Consider the following 17,778-nt stretch of genomic DNA (forward strand, 5'->3'; position numbering starts at 1 on the left):
TTATGATGGCGTCTTTGCAGGGAACAAGTGAAGAACCAGAGGTTGGCATTTCAGATCCACCCAGAGGCCCTGTGGAAGAAAGGTCTGACCCTCTCGTTCAGAAAGATCAGAGGCATGGAGTGCAGTTCTACTCTGAAACAGGCGGGGTTGCCATGAGTAAGAAGAGGCTGCACCTGGCCTGGGGGATTTGGTTTTTCTTTTCACAGAAGTGCGAAGCTGTCCCCTTCCATACGGATTGCAGCCTTGGGAACCGTATGGCGCAGTTCCACTCTGTTCTTTAGGGTCGCAGTGAGTTGGACTGGATGTGACAGCAGTGGGTATAGTATGATGAACCTGGTTACCCGTGTGATTAACAGGGTTTGAAGTTGGAGAAGTTGAATCTTCGCTCCAGTTGTTAGTTTTCAAATGAATCAGATACTTGAAGAGCAATCTTTTTTTTTCTTTTCTTTTTTTATTTTTTTAGCATGTCATAAAATCCACCATGGGAAAAGATAATATCACAACTATCTGTAAACACTTCACGCCCTCACAGTTACACCTTGGAAGGCGATATTAGGTATCACCAAGCATTAAAAAATGTTTTGATTTGAAAACACTTAATTAGGAATTGCGGATAAATTAAAACATCTCCATCTGCTCTCTTGCATAGTAGGTGATATTTTACCATTGCACAATCATCTCCAAATCTAATTCCACCAGGAAGACTTCTAATCGCAGTTTAATTTTAGAGCAATATTCCACTTGGCAATCAATAAAACACTGTCGTCAAACTTTGATTTAATAGGAGACGTGGATAACATTCTTCACATTCTACAGAGAGAGAAATACTTTGAGAAAAGCAAAAGAAGAACATCTTTGTCTCTCACTTTCCCCTGCTGCCTACCATCTGAGCACACAAAAGCCTATAAATCAATACCCCCATGTTGCGTGAATGTAAATCTCATCAATTTTGCATCATTAGCACCAGGAAAAAAAAGCTACCGCTCTTGGAGCAATTTTCCTCTGCTAGCTAAATATGTCTCCTTAATAAAACAAGAATAAGTGGATCCTGATTATTTTACTAACAAACACTTCCTTCTTCTCCAGCCTTATTTGTGTCAAAATCCATTAGAATTATCTAGCTATCTTATTGCAATGTGAGGGGCTAGTGACTGGGTAGTGATTCTATTCTCTAAGCTTCGTCACGTCCAGGGGCCAGTGGGCAGCCTAGACAGACAGGCCAAATAACCAAAGGGAAAGCCAAGAGGAGCCAAACAAAGCCCCCAAACCTCATTCAGTGCCAACGAGTCGATGCCAATTCATAAGCGTAGTCAAAGCGGCCAGTAAGTTGGTCGGACTCTGGAAGGTGAAGGTAAGGCAGCCAACAAAAACGATTCAAAGGTTAGAACCCTGGAAAGATGACAAAAGGCTGGGAAATGGTGTTTCAGACAGTGATGGCCAGGGACCCAGAACTGAGATCATGAGAGCCCGAGGCGCCGGTCCTTGGCGCCCAGCTGTGAGGTCTTAGGTACTCCTGACTTCCAGGATCTGGGAAACCAGAACAAGATCTCCCCGGATCTCTAGTTCCTGGTGGCACCGTGATTAAGCCCTCAGCTTCTAACTGTAAAGTCAGCCGTTGGAACCCACCAGCAACTCCAAGGGAGAAAATGTGGCAGCTCAGTTCTGTAAAGAAACTCTTCGGGGCACATCTCCTCAGTCCTATAGCATGCCTGTCGGGAATGAGTGGACAGCTGTGGTTTTTCAGTCCAAGGATTCTTAACATTGTCCCAACTGACTTCCCTCATCAGACACGTCTCTCCACGGGCCCAGTAAGGGGACAGATTTGTGTCTGCCGAGAAACATGTGTCGCCATTCACCTTCTTGTTTGGATTATTTGAATCCATAACTAAGTATTAATGAGCGAGGATGTCTGAACCGGGGCTACGGAATATAGCAATGATAACCTGATATGATTTCAAACTTGGCATTTTCACAATGTGCACATACAATGAAATGCTCGGACTTAATCGGAATATCCATATAGTTCTTTTTTTTTCCTTTCAAATGTTGACAGCTGTTCCTGGCCCCTTTGACTACTTTTAATGATATCCCTGCACCCCCCAAAATAAAACGATGCTTGTATTAGCCAAATCTACTGAGAAAGACCTCTTTAAAGTCTTGGGTACCAAGGGTGGCCCTTTGAGGACTGACATGCTCCTCACCCAAGCCATGGCATTTTCAGTGGCCTCAGACACATGTGACAGCTGGGCATTGAATACGGCAGGCTGAAGAAGAATTCATGCATGTGAATTATGGTGCAGGTGAAGAATTTTGGAAGCAACGTGGTCTGCCACAAGAACACACAAAACTGTGATGGAAGGTGTCGAGCCAGAATGTTCCCTCGATTTGAGGACAGCAAGACTTCATCTCACAAACTTTGCACATACTGCCCGGAAAGACCAACCTCTAGAACAGGACGTCTTGTTTGGGAAAGTGGGTGGGAAGCCAAACAGAGATAGACTCTCATTGGATGGATTAACAGAGTAGCTTTACAGTGAGCTCAACCATAACAGTTTTGAGGACAGCCCAGGAATAGGCAGCGTACAGTTCTGTTACACATAGGGATGTGCTGAGTCAGAGCTGCCTGTTACTGATCTGATCAAGGTCCATCATTTGGTACCTGCAGAGACTGAGGTCTACTGATTGCCCTGTGGTCACACAGGACATAGACATCCAGACTCCTGACTCCTAGGATAAAGAAAAGACCTTTATAATGACTTTCAGCACATCCTCTAGAACCCACATGCACATTGAAACTTTTACAGAACATCCCTCTGTTTAAGGAGAAGTGCTTTCAGGCGTTTTAATGCAGGGAAGTAACCGAGAGTTCACCATTGCCTAACCGGTAGCAACATTTATTTGTCGAAAGGTATGATAGCAGCAGGAAGATGAGTTTCAAGATATTTTCAAATTTCCGATAATGGATCCCCCATTACTTTATTTCAGCAACCATGAGCCAGGGTCAGTGCAAGGTGCTAGCATGGCCGAGATGAGGAGGACAGAACCTGGTGGGAAAGACAGAGCAGGAATCTGCGAAAGATGTCAGAAACAGATGAGCCACGAAGGCAGGAAGTCAAGGAGCGATAGGCAGTGGCTCCTTCCGGTGTGTCCTTATCCCTGGAGCATCCCGTTCTCTATGGAAACACAAAAGGAAGAGGGATTATTTCTGCAGAAAGAGGAAGACAAGCCATGTTCAGAGAAGCTTTCTCAGCAGTGGTGCGACTCCAAATAGCTTTTCAAAGAGCAGTCGAATTGGGGCAAATGGAGAGCAGAATGGGCATGGTGAAAGGAGGTTCTCATGCATTGGAAGGCTAAGAGACATGTGTAGCCCCCTCTCTCACTCAAATGCTGACTGTGGACCAAACAGAGTGGTGTTCCTTTCTCAAGACTCTGTAACACCGTTTGCCAGCAAAGCTGTGTGAAAACCATACAAACCTATGGTTTCATGCACAGACACCCCAGGAGTCGTGCGGTGCATAGCCGCATGACTAGCGAGACCCCTGGGTCTGTGAAATGGGAGCGAATCCGTCTAGAAGTTCAACTAGGCTGCATCGTGAGGAAGGCTCTAATACAGCCTACACTTCTGCATAGAGTGGGCTCTGGCCCGCTGAGCGAAGCCCTCCCTGCAGACGCGCGCTCATCATGTGAGCAATCCTGCTTCTCTCTCGGGTCCCAGCATTAGGACCGTGGAGGGGAGACCCTATTTCTCAAGGGCAGCCACGGCTCCTTTGCTTCCCATCTGGACCCGACAGCTTTTCCAAAACCCTCCGGGCTTGTTCACACATTGCAAAAACACTTCTCTTATTGATCAACAGCTCAAAGGAACGGTCTTATAAAATAGGCGTTTTCCTTTTGTCTCTGATAGGCCCTGCAGCATCATCATGCTGTTCACGAAATTTCCTACATTGCAAAGGACATCACAGACCACCGGGCCTTTGGATACGTTTGTGGGAAGGAAGGGAATCACAGATTCGTGGCGATAAAAACGGCCCAGGCGGTAAGTACTTCCACCCAAGGCCATTGTCTCCTCGTTTTCCCATGGGGAGAGCATTGCAGGTCCCTTGGTCTTGGAAGGCCCACCCTTGTACGATGAGCTAGAGAGGCATCCTCCCTAGAATCGGATGCTCAGCTTCCCATCTCAAAACCAGGACAAGCTTGGAGCAAGACACTTCATCCATTCCCATCCGGTCGGTTTGTTTGTTTGTTTGTTTCCAGTGGGTATTTCCTAATGACTAATTACTGTCCTTTCTGATTAAACTGGAGGGAGGCTCAGTGTACAAACAAGTTTCCTTGCTCTCATAGCCTCATTTAAAGAGGAAATATGAGAAAACAAAGAGCTGTTTTGCCATCAGGCCTACCCTAATTTCATTGTATGTGAAATTACTAATAAATAAAAGCAATGCCTTTTATGCTTATGATTACTATGAATTTGCAAATATAATTAGTTGAAGAAGTGAACTGTAGCCTAGATACAATTTGTTAAACCAATATAAACAAGGTAGAATTAATTAAGGAGGGAAGGTTTCAAGGTAATAGGAAAAAGAAGGACTGTAGGATGCAGCAAAAGTTGGTGGGCCTGGCCCAGTCATTTTCACTGAATGAACTTACCCAAACCTTGTACTGCAGGCCGAACCTGTTATTCTGGACTTGCGAGATCTCTTTCAACTCATTTATGAATTGAAGCAAAGAGAAGAATTGGAAAAAAAGGCACAGAAGGATAAGCAGTGTGAACAAGCTGTGTACCAGGTATACGTGTGAACTGGTCCTACAGCCAGAGAAGATGTGGGCTTATAAGAAACAGATGTGAAAACTGCCAGTCAGGAGCTCTCCTCCCTCTGCCAAGAAGAAATCCCAAAGACGAAAGGGTCCCACGTAAATGTCAAGCACCCAGAGCAAGCCTTTAGAGCTAGAAAGCACCCCTTATGCCCTGAGCTTCCCAATCCTTCAGAGAAAGTGCAGTCTTTCATCCAGAGCAAGTTTTCAGGGAAAGAGGGCCAAGAAACACAATTGCTTTGGCTGTGGTTAGGGTGGGATGGGGGCATGGGGCGTGGGAGGAGTTGGGGGTTTGGGGGGCGGGTGATGTTAAAGGGACAGGGGAGGGCTATATGAGTTTTTGCTTTTTCTGTGTCTTTTTCTCCCTTAATGACCCACCAGCCAGTCCCCACAGAGCTGCTTTCTGTGCTGCCCTGTGATTTCTGAATACGGTCTCCCCTCTCCCCCTTTGTGTCCTCTGCCCTTCACTCTCCTGCCTGTCGCTCTGTCGTAGACAATTTTGGAAGAGGATGTTGAAGACCCTGTGTACCAGGTAATTCGGAACCACAGTCGACTTTTCAGTTCAGGATGGGCTAGGCCTGAGGTTCAGACCGTGTGCCAGACCCCTGAAGCGTCCCCTGGCTGCAGAGCCTGCATGGGGGTCTGGATTATGTGTGAGGGGGAGACCCATCTGCCAGCCCCTCCAGGAACAAATTTCCATAAAAACAGAGCAGACATTTGGCCTGCACCAGGAAAGTGGGATTTGCCTCTCCCATCATGCCCCTGCTTCAGCCCCGTCCACAATCTGTAAAAGTTTAAGCCCAGAGCCGAAGGCTTTCAAGAGCCTATTGAATATTCTGAACTCATTAGCGAGAGAATGAGTAATGAGGAGGCTTCTCTGCATTCAGGGATGAGATGAGGGCTGACATTTTGGCGGCAGTTTAACGCAAACCCAGAGGAAGGTCTGTGTGTAAGCTGTAGAAGGGCAGTGAGGAGAAGGCTCTGGTCCCCGATTAGCCAGACTGACCCTGGGATGGTTGTGAGGAGCGAAAGGAGGAACCCAGAGCCCCCTGACCAGCTGGAGCGTCCTCTCAAGTCTTCTCCAAGGACTGTGGCCGCTGGAGAAATGCGGGACAGAGAGAGCAGAAACTCCTCTTTCGTTGTGCTTACAGAAAAGGGAGCCCAAAGATTGACATAAAGGAAATTCTGAACCTACAACTCAGAGGCGCACGTATCATTCTGTGTCCACCGTATGTGTGCTATATGCATTGATCTACATTGAGGTGGATGTCTCCGTCCCTGCAGAAAGCTGTGACTATGAGGCCAAGAGTAAGCTAGTGTGGGGAGCCTGAAGCTGACAAAGTCTCTAGTGCATATGGCACAGTAAAGTCAAAGGACCCAAAAAGGACCTTAGGGAAGGTCCTTCTTCCTTGGGGATCCTGGCAGGCAAGGGTGGCCTTTAGAATAAGAGCTCAGGCCCGGACTAACTGGCTCACGAAGACTCTAAGAATCTTGTCCTTTTTTGAACTAGCCTGTGATTTTCCAGATTTAAAATGTAAAAGGAAGTGATATTTATAGGGTAAGGGGGTTAGGGGCGGGGGGCGGGGGTGTGTGCGATGTCTTTGAGGGTCTTCTGAACATTTGAGGGTTTCCTCCAGACTTTGGGTCTTAAGTTCAAAGGAGACAAAATCTGTCACCCAGGTTTCCTGGGGGCCCCAAGCATTCCTGAGAGAGTCCCTTCTGAGCGTGAGGAGCTAGCCCACTCAGACCTTGCTGAGGTCAAGTGCTATTGACAGGGGAGGGTCTCTTCACAGAGACCTGCTGGGCCCTGTGATCCCACTGAAGGGCTGATCTTCAGGCCTTTGGGGCTTTTCTTTAAAGAAAACTGCACATCTTGCTCACTGTGATTTAGCTCATGAATTCCAAATGCCTGTTTTCCTCTTTCTTTTTCTCACCTCTGACCTGTCCTCTCGGGCTGCTCCTGTTATAGTACATTGTGTTTGAGGCTGGACACGAGCCAATCCGTGATCCCGAAACGGAAGAAAACATTTATCAGGTATAGAATTGTTTGCCTTTCTTAACCGCTATATCACTACCAGCAAATGCATCGCAGCGTCTTAAGAATTAAGGGGTCGCACTTTCAGGGGCCTACCTAGCTAGCTCAGTCATTCCGGGATTGCATGAACTGGCTGCTCCTCTCCTGACAATTTGCCAGGTTTCTGTTTTGTTTTGTTTTGTTTTTATTATTGTGGTGGTTTTAATTTGCTTGGATTTTTCATGCCTCGTTGTTGAAAGGTTTAGTGGTCAGTTGGGAGCAGTGTTTTAATTTTTAATGGGTCATAATTATGTTAAGAAGACACGAAGATCTAACATTCTGTGATGGGCTTCCGAGTCCATGAGCTTTTCATTCTGCCTCTCCACGGACTCAGTGGCGCTCTCTTGTCTTTTGCTGATACGTTAGCATACGTAAAGTCATGTGTTACAGGGTTGTTGTCCTTAAAAAACCAGGTTCCTCATGTCTCAAAACCATTTGCGCATCAAATTTCTTTAAAAAGTCAACCCTGCTATTGAAAATAAAGTGCACATTCAAATATGCTATTTGAAAACAACTTTGGAAATGATAACCAAATAAATGTTCAAAGACAGAATACTGGATGTTTCATCCATTCCCTTTTATAAATTAATGTTTTCCATCATTTACGATGTGCAGAACACATTTTTTGAAAAAGGTTTTATTGTGAATTGGGGTGAAGGTTTACAAAGCTAATCTGTTTTCCATTCTGTAATTTATCCGCATCCTTTTTCCTGTCATTGATTGCACTTTTAAACATCAGTTACCCCTTTTCACCCCTGTTTCACCTTGTTTCCTAACCTTCCTACTTGCTGAATTTTGTCCCCGGGCAAATCCTGCTCCTTGATCTTAAATGCTTGATTATGCCAAGGAGCGCAGCCCTCCTAGTGTGATGGTTCACCTCAGAGGCCTGCCCTCCGCTTGACTGGAAATTAAACCCACAGGGAAATTCAGGACCCAGCCCAAAGAGGCATGGGCTTGAGGGTTCTACTAGAAAGCCCCGCCTTTAAAAATTTATTTTCAATTTTGTTCCACATTTCTCTTACTCTCTAACCAGGACTTTCTAATCTGATACCTTTCAGAGTGAGAAACAAAACTCATTTGATTCTTACAAAACTTCTGTAACCAAGGTATTTTCATCCCATTTGTACGTAGACACAGAGGCTCGGAGAAACTGTGTAGCTTCCTTGAGATTGTACAACTGAGAGGCAGGATTCGAGCCAGGAGTGCATCTGAGGACAGAGCCTAAGCTCTTCCCATCCTGCATTTCCCTCTGACCGTTGAGTCGTAGCAGCACAGCAGTATGTCCAAGAACGAGAGAGGCCTCTGTTTTTTCACTAACTGGAATTTCAATCTCGGGTTAAAATGCAAACATTATAGAAAAAAGGGGAAAAATAATATGCAATGTTAATGTTTTAATTCAGGTCATTGTGCAAGGACTCCTAGTCTCAGTGCTTGGAGTACTAAGTCCACACACTGCCATTGAGTCATTGCCAAACCGTGGTGACTCCGGGTGTCACTGTCAGACTGTGCTCCTGGGATTTTCCAGGCACTTCCCGGCATAGTGCTTATCCCCACGTTCAGCAGTTCAAAACCACCCGTCCAATTCTCAGGAGAAAAAACAGGCTTTCTACTCCCATGAAGAGTTACAGTATTGAAAACGCACAGGGCCAACTCTCCCTGTGCTGTAGGATCTCTGTGAGTTGGCATGGACTTGGTGGCAGTGAGTTTGGTTTGGGTTGGGTTGGGTTTTCTGGATGGACTGGAACTCCCAACCTCTTGGTTGGCAGCCAAGTGCACTGACAGTTTGTGTGCACCCCACAAGGGCTTCACTTGTAGGTAACGATTGTGAAATTAGAAGAGAATATCTTTTCAATTCTTTATCAAATGTATAAGACACTTAGATGACCAAAGCACAGTTTCAGTTCTCCCAACAACTTGAGTGGTAACCAGCATTGTGAGGTATGACTGGAACTGCCCCCGACATCCACCTGGAGTCTAATCAAGCTTAAGGTTCTGCCTGGGAGCTTGGCTTAAAGTCATCACTTTCAAAGCTTCCGTTATAGAAATGTGTCTTCAATGTCAGATTCTAAAGGATACACCTGCAGTGTCTGGTGAGAGACCAAAGCCTTCCTGCGAAGAGAGACCACTTTGGAAAATAGAATTGGGCTTTTTGGCTCTAAGAAGCTTCTGAATCCAGATCGAAGCTGCAATTGGCAGGGCTCCCCTGTGTGGCCCTTGGAGGACGGTGTGGGAGGACGGTGTGGCGGGGACAGCCGAAGGTCCTGGGAAGAGCAGCTTTCGGAGCTGGCCTCTCGGTCCAGTTCTCTCACCAGCTCCTCGTGGCTGCGCAGTAGCGGGCAAGGCATCTGCCCTTTCTGAGACTCCGATTCCCCAGATAGAAACTTGAGGAACCGTTTCTCCCGGATGGCCATGCTCCTGTGAAAATGAAAAAGCCATGTGCTGGTGCCCTGAGCCTGGCTGCACAATGGGACACCCTCTTGGGTGACAGAAGGTGCAATCTGGGCGTGTGGATTTGAGATCTTCGTACAAGGGCCTGCTCAGCCAGTCAAACCGTATCCTTTCACTTCATGGTGCTTGAATTATTAAAAGTTGCCTATATGCGCAGTATCAGAATATAAGGTACAACCTGACAGAGCCTTCACTTGAGAGGCAGGGAGACAATAAGAAGTCAGCCTATGAAGATGACTTCCCCTCTCAGGGCCCCTGTTTATCTGTCCCAAGGGCCCCCCGGGAAGACTACAGGGTCCCTCAAGCAACGCTTTCTTCTACTCGTGGCAACTAGCAGGTCACCTAGAACGCTGGTTCTTCAGAGACAGATGTTGGGTTGCTCTGTCTACCAGGCAATTCTGCCTCTCTCCCTCTCGCTGTGTGTGTGTGTGTGTGTGTGTGTGTTGCTAACATTTATCCTGTCTGATTGTGAGTAGAGGTTTGCAGGCTTCTCATCTTTCCAGCCACCCTAGGTGCTTTGCGTCTTTATTCCCACCCTATAGACAGAGAAAGTGATGCTCCTGAGAAAGCATCTTGCCTAGGGTCTACCCCTTAGCCAGAGGTAGAACTCCCCCTCCTGGCCAGGTTTCTATGACTCAGAAACCTGCACACCTACCTGCACATCAGTCAATACCTGACTCAGATTATTGTCCTAGGCTGTGGTCAGCGTAGGCTTCCCGGATTTGGAGCTTTGCAATTTGCTGCCAGCCATCAGGTCACTATCTAAAAATCACACTTGTCTTTACAGCTCTGACCCCCTGCTCTCCTGCTTGTTCCTCATTAGCAGCAAGTTGCCATTGAGGGAATGAATATTTTATCACCCTCTGTTCAAAAGGCCTCTGGTCATTCTTCTCTCCCATTTAAGCCTTTCCACTGGGGCACAATTTGCTTAACAAGAGATAAGCTCTTTGGCCCACAGGTAAGGCTGGGCTTTTAAGCGGCTGCCTTAGGAGCTCATGTGGCTTCTTTTTTTTTTTTTTTTTAAGGCTTCTACGTGCCCCGTACATACTCCTTCCCTGTGAAGTGTAGTCCCCAGGATGGAACGCCTCTGGTTTACTCTCCTCTGGTTTGTGGAGTTAGGCAGGTCATCCAGGAGACACATCCTTGATCTGTTTCAGTGACCTTGGACACATAGCCTTTGAGTTGCAATCCCAGGGCTTATAAAATGAGGGTGCTCTACCATGAGACATGACTGCAGGTATGAAGTGGTCAGAATCGCACTTGGGACAAAGTTCAAAAGGGTTGGGAAGAATGGAAATTGGAAACACAGGGCAGGGAGGACCTGGGACAGATGATGAGATTGCAATCCATGCCATGAAACACACTGCCCGTGAATTGTTGGGAGGTAAGCTGATATTCTCTGTTCACCCAATTCACAATAAAAAGTTAAAGCCATAATTATCGCACATGGTATATACCAGGTTCTGCGTCAAATGCTCGGTCCCTTTCCTTCCTAATGTCATCAGTACCAGACGCTATGTAAGATGTTGTACAAAGATGCATTGCACCAAGTAAAACACAGCACCATGCATCTTGTCAGAGAGCCTAGCAGGAGGCTGCCACCTCTCTAAACTCAAGCCCTTATAACGCCAGAAAATGGAAAGAGACCCCCTGAGTAACTGGCACCTCTCTGATGAAGATCAGTCATCTCATTTTCCAAGCTATCATCATCATCATCATAATTGCCTTTCACTCTGAGTGCTCAGAAAAAGTTATCTATTAAAAGACAAACAAACAATGCAGAGCCTCACAGTACCAAGCATTTTCCTATTGCTTAATGTTGATCCCGCTGATCATAAATTGAGACAGGAAAAACATCTATGATGATTATAATTTTAAACATGAGAAAATCAAGTTCCCCCATTTTGTGGGCTGTCCCCAGTCAGGGTCGCTGCTTCTAAACCCAGTGTTGCTTCTCAGGCTTCCTAGGTAAGCAGGATCTCAGCTGGCCAAGTGGTCATTGTTCAGATTCAGTCCTTCCAAAAGCCCCCTTAATCCATGCTTAAGATGTATCAAGTGTTTGGGTTTTAAAATGGTAAGTCTCTAGTCCCAGGCCAGAGCCCCTGGGTGGTACAAGTAGTTAAATGCTCAGCTACTAGCTGATAGATTGGGAGTTCGAACCCAGCCAGAGGAGGCTCAGAAGTCAGGCCTGGCAATCTGCTACCAAACATCCCCAGCCTGAAAGCTCAATGGAGCAGGTCTGCTGTGTGCACCGGGCACCATGACTTGTGGCTCAAGGGCAGCTAATGACAAAGATCCCGTGCTGCTCAACACGCTGCCTCTCTACATTAGTTCCCATAATTAATATGCTAAAAATGTATATTCTCTATATGTGGGGTATAATTGGTAACTTAATTTTACATAATTAACCTAATTATTCAAAAAGTCACTTATCTGTGGAACCCATAACACCTGACAAGTATAAGGAGATATAATGGTCGTGACATGGTCCCCACCCTCAAGGAATATATAGGCAATGCCCTGGATCAGAGGCGGGGGACATTTTTACTGTCAAGGGCCGTTTGGATATTTAGAACATCATTCACAGGCCCTAGAAAGGATCCACTTAAAATCAGCCTGTTATCGTTGGTCAGATATATAAATTACCTCACCCTCAATGTGATGGCTGGAAGGGCTTCCCTTTGGTCAGGCGTGTGATGTTAGATCACCAGTGTTGATGCATTCATGGGCCTTACACTCCCGCAGGACAAGATTCCCGCCCCCCTGCCCCCTGCCTTCCATGCTCTGGCAATGAGATGAAGAAACAGAGGTTCAGAGAAGAAAATGAACCTCGAGGTTCACACAACCTGAGGCAAAGCCAAGGTGGGGCATCAGACCTCTATGCTGCTACCTGCTGGAGACTCGCTCACTCGAAGCCTTGTGTCCCCCTGAGCTGGCTGGTAAATGAACGCACCAGGGGACCAAGAGGGACCCCTCTTTGTCTGCGTCCTTTAGTGGTCCTGCCAGTGTGGCCCACAGCATGCAGGGGATAAGTGGCTGGTGCTAAATAACTAATAGGCACAGAGCAAATCTCCTCTGTTTGCCGGAAGCTATGCCTCCATATTTCAAAGAGCAGTAGGGCCACCCATGGTGACACGGTGGACAGGTCTCAGGAGAGCTTCCACCCTGAGACAGGAGAGGAAGAAAGGGTTGGTGATCGACTCTTTCAAAGTAGTCCATACACAGCCTCCGGATCCTAGCAGAATGTCGCCCAGTGGATGCTGGGAAAGAAGCCCCCGGGTTGGAAGGCCCTCAGAATACACAGTGAACTCCAGCTTACCAGCCATCACGAAGATGGTGCAGGACCAGATGGTGATGGTGCCAGCTCACCAGCAACGAACGATAGGAACTCAGCCGAGCAAGTATGATAATAAAATATCTCCCCTGCCCTCCGCAAGCTTCCGGAGCAGAAGGACTTGTCAACAGACAGACAGCTAGTGAGCCGACAGTTCCCATGTGGTCTGCTAATGCCATTCATAAGAGAAAGCACATTTTGCTCTCTGCTTCCATGGGCTCAAGTAGTAGGGTCGTGGGCAATGTGTTGGACTGCTAACCACAAAGGCAACAGTTGGAAACCACTGGCAGCTCCGAGGAATAAAGCTGAGGCTCTCTACTCCCATAGAGTTCGTCTCAGAAACCTACAGAGACTGAATTCTACCCATAGGTCACGCTGAGTCAGAATGAACTCAGCGGCAAGGAGTTGTTTGGTGCACAGTGGCCTCAGTACCTGTCCACCACTCCCAACGAGACAGGGAGCTGTGCTCCATCCGGGGCCTTCTCCATCTGGTCCCAGGAAAGCACAGCACAGGACACAGGATGAGCCCTCAGGAAAACAAGCCCGAGTTTACAGGAACACACCAGGAAGGCTCCACGCCAGGCCTAGAGACCAGCCCAGGCTTCCAGAAGATGTCCTGACTGAGATAAGTCTTGAAGGACAAACAGGCAGATTGATACTCACCCATGGGATAGCCAAGTGCAAAGCTTTTTCAATTATGCACCGTTTGGGCTGATCCATCTCACTGCTTCCCCTCTATTTGCAGGGATAATTGAGAGTCTGCCGCGGTTCAACTGTGCTGAGTGCCCGTAGTGAGCAGTGAATTAGGGGGAACAGAACGCTGTTCATTTTGCTCAGGAAAGGGGGAGCTCGTGAAAACAAAAGTGAGAGCTGGTAATTTATCGGCCCTCATTAGCAAGGATTCGGCAGGCGTTCTTAGAGAATTCCTTTTAGATAGAGCCCGGTTATCAGAGCAAAGAGATTGCCTTCTCCCGTGGTGGCTCCCTGCGCCCCGGGTTGCTGATAAGAGCAATTCGGCAAATGCATCATCCAAACCCAGCTCTGCTCACTCATGGCTCCATTGTCTGCCAGAAGATGCAGGAGCTTCTGGGAATACAGACTGTGAGGTCAGAGGACGAGAGGAACTCAGACCAAGGGTGGGAGCCTGCGAGTGCTGCCAAGAGATCCCTGACTGTCTGGTCTAGCCAGCCTTGAAACGGCAAGCTCCTGGGGCCTGGGGTTCCTGGCTCCCCTGCTCACTGACCCCTCTCTCATCTTTGTTAATGTTCTCCACCATATGGGGACAGCTACCCCTAGCCAACTGCTGTTGAGTCCATTGCAATGCATAGCACCCCAAGTCTGTCAGAACAGAGCTGTGCCCCATAGGGCTGCCAGTGGAAGAAGAAATCCAGACATTTCTGAGGTTCCTCTCAGTGGTTTCGAACCTTCAACCTTCTGGTTAGTAGCTGAGCGTGTTAACTGTGCTACCTAGGAACTCGAGGGCAATTCTAGTCTCAGCCTAACAGAGTCGTCTAAGGGGTATAGGAGAAGATCCTTAAAACATAAGTGTTTACAACAGTGCCTGGCACCAAAGTGCCTGGCCCAGGTGAGCTCATCCTGAATGACGTGTGGCAGTTAGGAAGAGCGGGGTTTGAACCCTCTCATTTAATAGCTGTGGAGCTTTGCACCTCCTTCCCTGACGTCTCTGAGATAACGTTCTACCATTTGCAATGGAGATTATATTTTCAATTATTTATAGGGTTACTGTGAAGATCCTGTTTTGATTATGGGAGAATGAAAAAGATGAAGAAACTCAAGGAATAAATGTATATATATATTTATTTATATAATTTTTTTTTAATAAGAGTATAGTTAGCAGGTCCAACCAAGCCTACCAAATTCTTTCATTTTTTCCTTTTCTTCACTCTTTCTCATAATCTTCTTGGGTCTGTTTATCCAGCAGACATATATATACTGAGCGCCTGTTGGGTGTTCGGCACAAATCAAGGCGTCAGAATAGTGTGATGAATAAGAAATGATGCCTGCTCTTAAGGAACTCCCAGGCTGATGGAAAGACAGATACATTATCAGACAGTGAAACCACCATGGCTGGCTGATCCCTGTTAGGGAGATGTGAGCTCAGGTGTGGCAGGAGCAGCTAATGATTGCTTCCAGTCTAGAGTGCTTCCTGCAAAGCCCTGGATGGACACACCAAGAAAGTACTCAGTCTGTTGCTATTATCATAATATATGTTAATGTATGTATTTGTAGAATGTATCAATGGCAAATGTAATTACCATTCTGGTCCTTCCTTTGGTGCTTAATTGTTTTTCATTCTTTTCATATCCATAACAGTGAACTTTGCCGGAGCTAGGGGACCTGCTTAGGGTATTTCAGCCAGCAAGTGGCCCAGCTAAGATCGGATGGATGAGCAGGGGAGGGAGGGCGATGCAGGTAAAGGTTAGAAGCAAAGTGAAGCTCATCGGGATGCTAATCTGTTGCCATTCACCAGCCCCCTGCCCCCCTGGGTTTTATTTTTATCTCTGGTGAAATTAGGATTTTTTTGTTAACCCGCAACATGCCCCCTGCATCTCTCTGGGCTCTGGGACTCTGTGAGGGTCCCAGGAACACAGTCTTGCCCTGTCTGTTCAGTGAGGAGCATGCTCTCTCCTGGTCCACTTTTCCTCACACACTGAGCCCAGCTGTCTGGCACTTGCAACTGTTAGAGCAGCTCCCTCGGCCTCCAGGGCTGCCTCGGGGCCCTTCGTCGGCCCAGACACTGTGGCCAGCCTGGAGGGAAAGTCTGTTTCCTCTGAGGGCTTAGCAGAATTTTGACTATTTTACCTTTTTCCACAGGTTCCCACCAGCCAAAAGAAGGAAGGTGTTTATGATGTGCCAAAAAGTCAACCAGTAAGTGTAAGTACACCTCCTCTCAGCGTGGGGGCTGCTGCGAGGGTTGCAACCCACGTGGCTCTGGCTCTAGGCTAGGGACTCCTCAGGGAGCCAGCAGGCAGCAAAGGAAGGCTGGCAGTCATGCAGACCTCTAGGGGTGAGCATATCAAGGTCTCGGGTGTCCCAGGGGCAGCAGGAAGCACGCCCCCAGGCAACCTGAGCATACCCTTGTTGAACGGATGCGTGGCCTCCTAGAACCCAGTGGCACAGCCTCTTAGCCACACTCAATTCATCTTTTGCCGCAACCCTGCCCCAGCACAGGCTCAGGGTCGGAAGGACTTCTAAAAGTCTGTGGGTAAGTCGATCATGGGATGTGGCCCATATACTTTCTGAAGCTCTCTTTTGCTGGGGACTTGCCGCCCCCCACCCCCCACCCCCCCGGAAGTCTTGTAGAGCACATGGCTGAGAAGAAAGCATGAGAGAGAGGGGCTTCTCATCCACGTGTCTCTGCTCTTCGTCCCCGCGGTTCCTGACTCCACATGGATAAAGATGTAGACCAGGGAGACCCTGGGCTGGGGGGTGACGTCTCCACGGTCCAGTGAGGGACAGTGTCTTGATAACGAGACGAGAGCTGCCCATCTACTGTGAAGGGGGCTGAGAAGAGAACAACCAAGAAGGACTAATGGGGCCTTCGGGGTATCAAAGGCCCCAAAAGCCAATGGGATAAATAGTATGGAAAATCCCTGCTTAGTCAGCATGCGGGGGGCCCCCCACCCCACCTGAGGCTTAGTGCACTGAGGGCAACAAAGATCACTTGGGGACCTCCAGTGCTGGTGGGACCCAGGGGGTCCGAGACAGAAAGGACAGTCGCCGGCTCTGTGACGTTCCCCCAAGTCAGTTTCTCCGTACAGTTCACCCAGTGCTGGAGAGCCAGTGGGGGCTGCTACATCAGGGGACGTGGGACGTTGCAGCAGCACATGTACAAAGAATCAGGGCCGTTGGTCTCTTGATTGCATTCAGTTCCACAATGTATGGAAAGAGTATGGGCGTTGAAGTCAAGCCCACCCTCCCAGAGCTGTCGTGAGGCTCTGGTAGTTCTGCCAGGAACATTGTTAGCCATTCTGGATTCCATCCTCTCAGGAGGATACAGACAGGCCGGCATGTTTTAAAGGAGCCGTAATGGCACTGTGGGTTAAGCATCGGGCTGCTAACCAAAAGGCTGGCAGTTAAAACCCACCACTCACTCCTTGGGAGAGAGTTGAAGCCTGCTGGGTCCATTAAGATTTACACTCTCAGAAACCCTTCCTATCAGGTTGCTATGAGTCGGGATGGAGTCGAGGGCAATGTGTATGTTCACTGGTTCGTTTGTCGGTGGGGGTGGAGGTGTTACATGGTTTAAGTTGGGGGCTGTACTGGTTCCACCTCAGCCAGCCCATGGAACCCCAACACTGGCTCACAGTGAACTAGAACAGCGCCGGGGTGGGATGGGCTGGCGCCCAGACTGTGAGCTCTCCATCACTGGAGCCGGGCCAGCAGAGAGCAGAGAGCCGCTGTCAGAAACCCTCATCTGGAGGATTCAAACATTTAATGGGTAGACAGGCAAGGTGAGCTCTCGACGTCCCTCCCAACCTGAGTCTCGATTCTCTAGCTGGGTTGTCCTCCTGCTCCATTGGCTCCCTCCACTGACCTCTGCTTCCCTTCTCCCTAGTGAGAACCTTGTCTTGATAAATGCCCAGTTCTCTAATCCACTTCCTGTGTTTTGAAGCCACCATTATCCCCTAAATACCGGCTCCCAACCCCAGGGCTTATTAGTGCTGGTGAAGAGGCATATTTAGATGTGTGCCCGCTTCACACACCAGTAGAGAACCGGCTGTGGGAACCTGGGGGAGGAAAAAGGCGTTTTTCTCCCTGGGCCTCTACATTTAATCATGCCCCTTTGTCACCGAGACACTGGCCTGCTTTCTGTGTTTCAATTTGGTGTGGGCCCCCTTTACACCGCTCCCTCCAATTCAATTTGTGCCAAAATTGCCTCCTTTGCCCCTAACAAGTTTGGAGACGTGAGGAAACATGCTCCGTTTGCTGCCTTGCTTTTGTGAATTTATTAAAGCAGCCTGGCCACACCATCTCCATGCTTACTAGCACCTTAAAACACACACCATACACACACACCAGCACTCACGGCCCAGCCTCACATTACACACACACACACACACCAGCACTCACACACACACACCAGCAC

At 48.0% G+C, this 17,778-nt stretch overlaps 1 protein-coding gene across 2 annotated transcripts in view; it reads left to right on the forward strand.

The window, feature by feature from the left end:
- The window catches only part of DAB1 (DAB adaptor protein 1), a 1,456,966-nt gene that overhangs the window by 1,374,552 nt on the left and 64,636 nt on the right, over positions 1 to 17,778 (forward strand). For both annotated transcript variants that reach the window (XM_045291934.1, XM_004699390.4), the window contains exons 7-11: positions 3,905 to 4,036; positions 4,666 to 4,785; positions 5,306 to 5,344; positions 6,782 to 6,847; positions 15,504 to 15,563. In XM_045291934.1, coding sequence (XP_045147869.1) covers positions 3,905 to 4,036; positions 4,666 to 4,785; positions 5,306 to 5,344; positions 6,782 to 6,847; positions 15,504 to 15,563 — 417 coding nt within the window. The remainder of the gene's footprint in view (positions 1 to 3,904; positions 4,037 to 4,665; positions 4,786 to 5,305; positions 5,345 to 6,781; positions 6,848 to 15,503; positions 15,564 to 17,778) is intronic.

This window comes from Echinops telfairi, unplaced genomic scaffold, assembly GCF_000313985.2.
Source record: "Echinops telfairi isolate 266 unplaced genomic scaffold, ASM31398v2 ScPeMD7_443;HRSCAF=831, whole genome shotgun sequence".
Classification (NCBI taxonomy): Eukaryota; Metazoa; Chordata; class Mammalia; order Afrosoricida; family Tenrecidae; genus Echinops; species Echinops telfairi.